Consider the following 2474-nt stretch of genomic DNA (forward strand, 5'->3'; position numbering starts at 1 on the left):
GTGACTCCCCGGGGCTTGCCTCGCCCTTCGGTAGGGCGCTGCAGGCTTCGTGGCAGCCAGCCCCGCGCCCGGCCGGGCCCGACCCGAAAAAACGTGAACTTGTTAAGCCTCTTTTTTTCCTACTCGATCAATGAGGGGAAAAATACCCCAAAACCAATCCTGGACTGCTAAAATTAAGTTTAGCGAAGTACACAAAGTAAAATTGCGTTAGCAAGACTGTATTGAGTGAGGGGAAACCACACGATTTAACTCCATTTCTTCCTTTAGTCTTGTAGGTGACAAGGACTGTGAGAAGAAGCTACTGTGACAGCCTCAGCATTTATGTGAAGCACATGTGAGGGTTGAAACGGCATTGCTAGCTTCAAGAGGAGAAACATGCCTTGTAACTCACATCAGTTCAGGAGCACTGCTGCTTTGGGAGCAGTGTGACTGCATCATGACAGCCACTACTGTTTCATTTCTGACACAACAGCAGATTGTGCACTTGCCGCTTTCAGCTTCACCAGATCAAGTATTCCTTCTGTCTTCTGTCCAGTTATTAAAAACATGGTACTTCAGTCATCACTAAAGAACTGCCTTCAGCTACCCTGCATCCTCAGGACTTCAAAAGCTGGCTTCAGAAGCACAACTAGTGGAGGCCTTATTATCCAGTCTGTTTCTAATGATGTTTACCAAAATCTAGCTGTGGAAGACTGGATCCATGACCACATGAATTTAGAGAACCGACAGGTCCTTTTCCTGTGGAGAAATTCCCCTGCTGTGGTAATAGGAAGACATCAGAATCCCTGGCAGGAATTCAACCTCAGGCTAATGAGGCAAAAAAATATCAAACTAGCCAGGAGGAGAAGTGGAGGAGGAACAGTTTACCATGACTTAGGCAATATCAACTTAACTTTCTTTACAACCAGAAAAAAATATGAACGAATGGAAAACCTTAAACTCATCGTGAAAGCACTGAAAGCTTTGTGCCCCCAGTTAGATGTACGTGTCACTGACAGGTACGACATCTTGCTAGATGGGCAGTACAAAATCTCAGGAACTGCTGCAAAGCTGGGAAGGACAGCTGCTTATCACCACTGTACCTTGCTCTGTAATGCAGATAAGTTTGTTTTATCTTCTGTGCTTAAGAGTCCTTATAAAGGGCTAAAAAGCAATGCCACTCCTAGTGTGCCTGCCTCCGTGCAAAATCTCTTTGAAGGGGATCCTAGTTTAACTTCTGAGGTGCTCCTGGATGCCATTGCTGAAGAATATGCTGTGCAACACCAAATAGATCATCGTATCACCTTAATAAATCCAGGTGATGAGGCTGTCCTTCCTGGAATTAATAATAAAACTGAAGAACTACAAAGCTGGGAATGGGTGTATGGAAAGACCCCAAAGTTCAGTGTTAGCACCTGTTTTAACATGGTCTATAAAGATTCCGTTATTGACGTTAAAGTAGATATGGATGTAAAGCATGGAAAGATTGAAGTCTGTAGAATTGATCTGCCAGAGCAGTGGCTCCCACCAGCACTGTGCAGTGAACTGGTGAAGAGCCTTACTGGCAGTAAGTTTTGCCCAAATGAAACTACTACACTAGCAACAACATTACTGAGAGTGTTTCCACAAGATGATGAGTTGCACAGCAGGTGGAATCTGCTATGTGAGAATATGATAATGTTAATGTGACTTACATTTTCAAAATGTAAGTTAAACTGTTGCTGCTTTTTTATTTAATTTACTGAAAAAAAAAGAAACATTTCTACAAGCTGAATGTTTCCCTTATTAGTCATTAAAGCTGTTTAATTATGTGCTTTTGCTTAACGTTACCTACTAGCAATGAAATTTCATGCTGCCTTCACCCAAGCTTCCCACTACAGTGGGCTGTAGCCCTGTATCACTCCATGCCAACACATCATCACTGCTTAAACCAGGGAAAATGGAGGCATCCCAAACTGTCTCAGTAAAACTGCTGCTGTGCTACTGTGCTGGATCCCCCAGCCTGCCTCCCGCTCCTTTGCAGACAGTAGCTCAAAGACCACATCTCAGCCCCTGAGCTGCATGGAGAGGGATGTCCCCCTGGTTTCTGGTTGAAAGTCCTTTCTTCCAGAGCGCTGGCGACCCTCTGCCTCTGCTGTCCAAGTGTGGTAGTAATCTAAGCTCACTGCTGTGTAGTAAATCAGTCCAGCAGTTCCACTCTGGATTAGGGCTTTTGTCTGTGCATGTGCAAAAGGAGAGGAAGGATTTGGAAGTTCAGTGTGGGGGTTTATGTGATGAGGGCAGGAGAGGCAACTGAGAGCTGCTGCCAAATAAGCAGAATGCAGTTTTGATCAGAGCAGAAGCAGTTTATTGTTACATCTGTAGAAGAGAACCCAGCACAGTAGTGGCATACTCCAATGATGTGAACTCTGCCCAAATGAGGCAGTTACAGAGTTTATCTACCTCTGTGTTCTACAACTCTTTCTTTACCAAACTGTTCTTGAATACTAGAGTTA

The 2474-nt window shown here is 44.3% G+C and overlaps 1 protein-coding gene across 1 annotated transcript; it reads left to right on the plus strand.

Moving 5' to 3' along the window:
• The first annotated feature begins 431 nt into the window (after window positions 1-431).
• Window positions 432-1738, plus strand: LIPT1 (lipoyltransferase 1). Its single transcript, XM_010192980.1, has one exon. It carries the CDS (start codon window positions 547-549, stop codon window positions 1666-1668), a length of 1122 nt encoding a protein of 373 aa, XP_010191282.1. The 5' UTR covers window positions 432-546; the 3' UTR covers window positions 1669-1738.
• Window positions 1739-2474: the final 736 nt, after the last annotated feature.

The sequence above is a fragment of the Mesitornis unicolor genome, unplaced genomic scaffold (genome assembly GCF_000695765.1).
Source record: "Mesitornis unicolor isolate BGI_N332 unplaced genomic scaffold, ASM69576v1 scaffold31549, whole genome shotgun sequence".
Classification (NCBI taxonomy): Eukaryota; Metazoa; Chordata; class Aves; order Mesitornithiformes; family Mesitornithidae; genus Mesitornis; species Mesitornis unicolor.

Excerpts from the sequence above, each read along its gene's own strand:
- LIPT1 (XM_010192980.1), top strand. The coding sequence starts at position 547 with ATGGTACTTCAGTCATCACTAAAGAACTGCCTTCAGCTACCCTGCATC.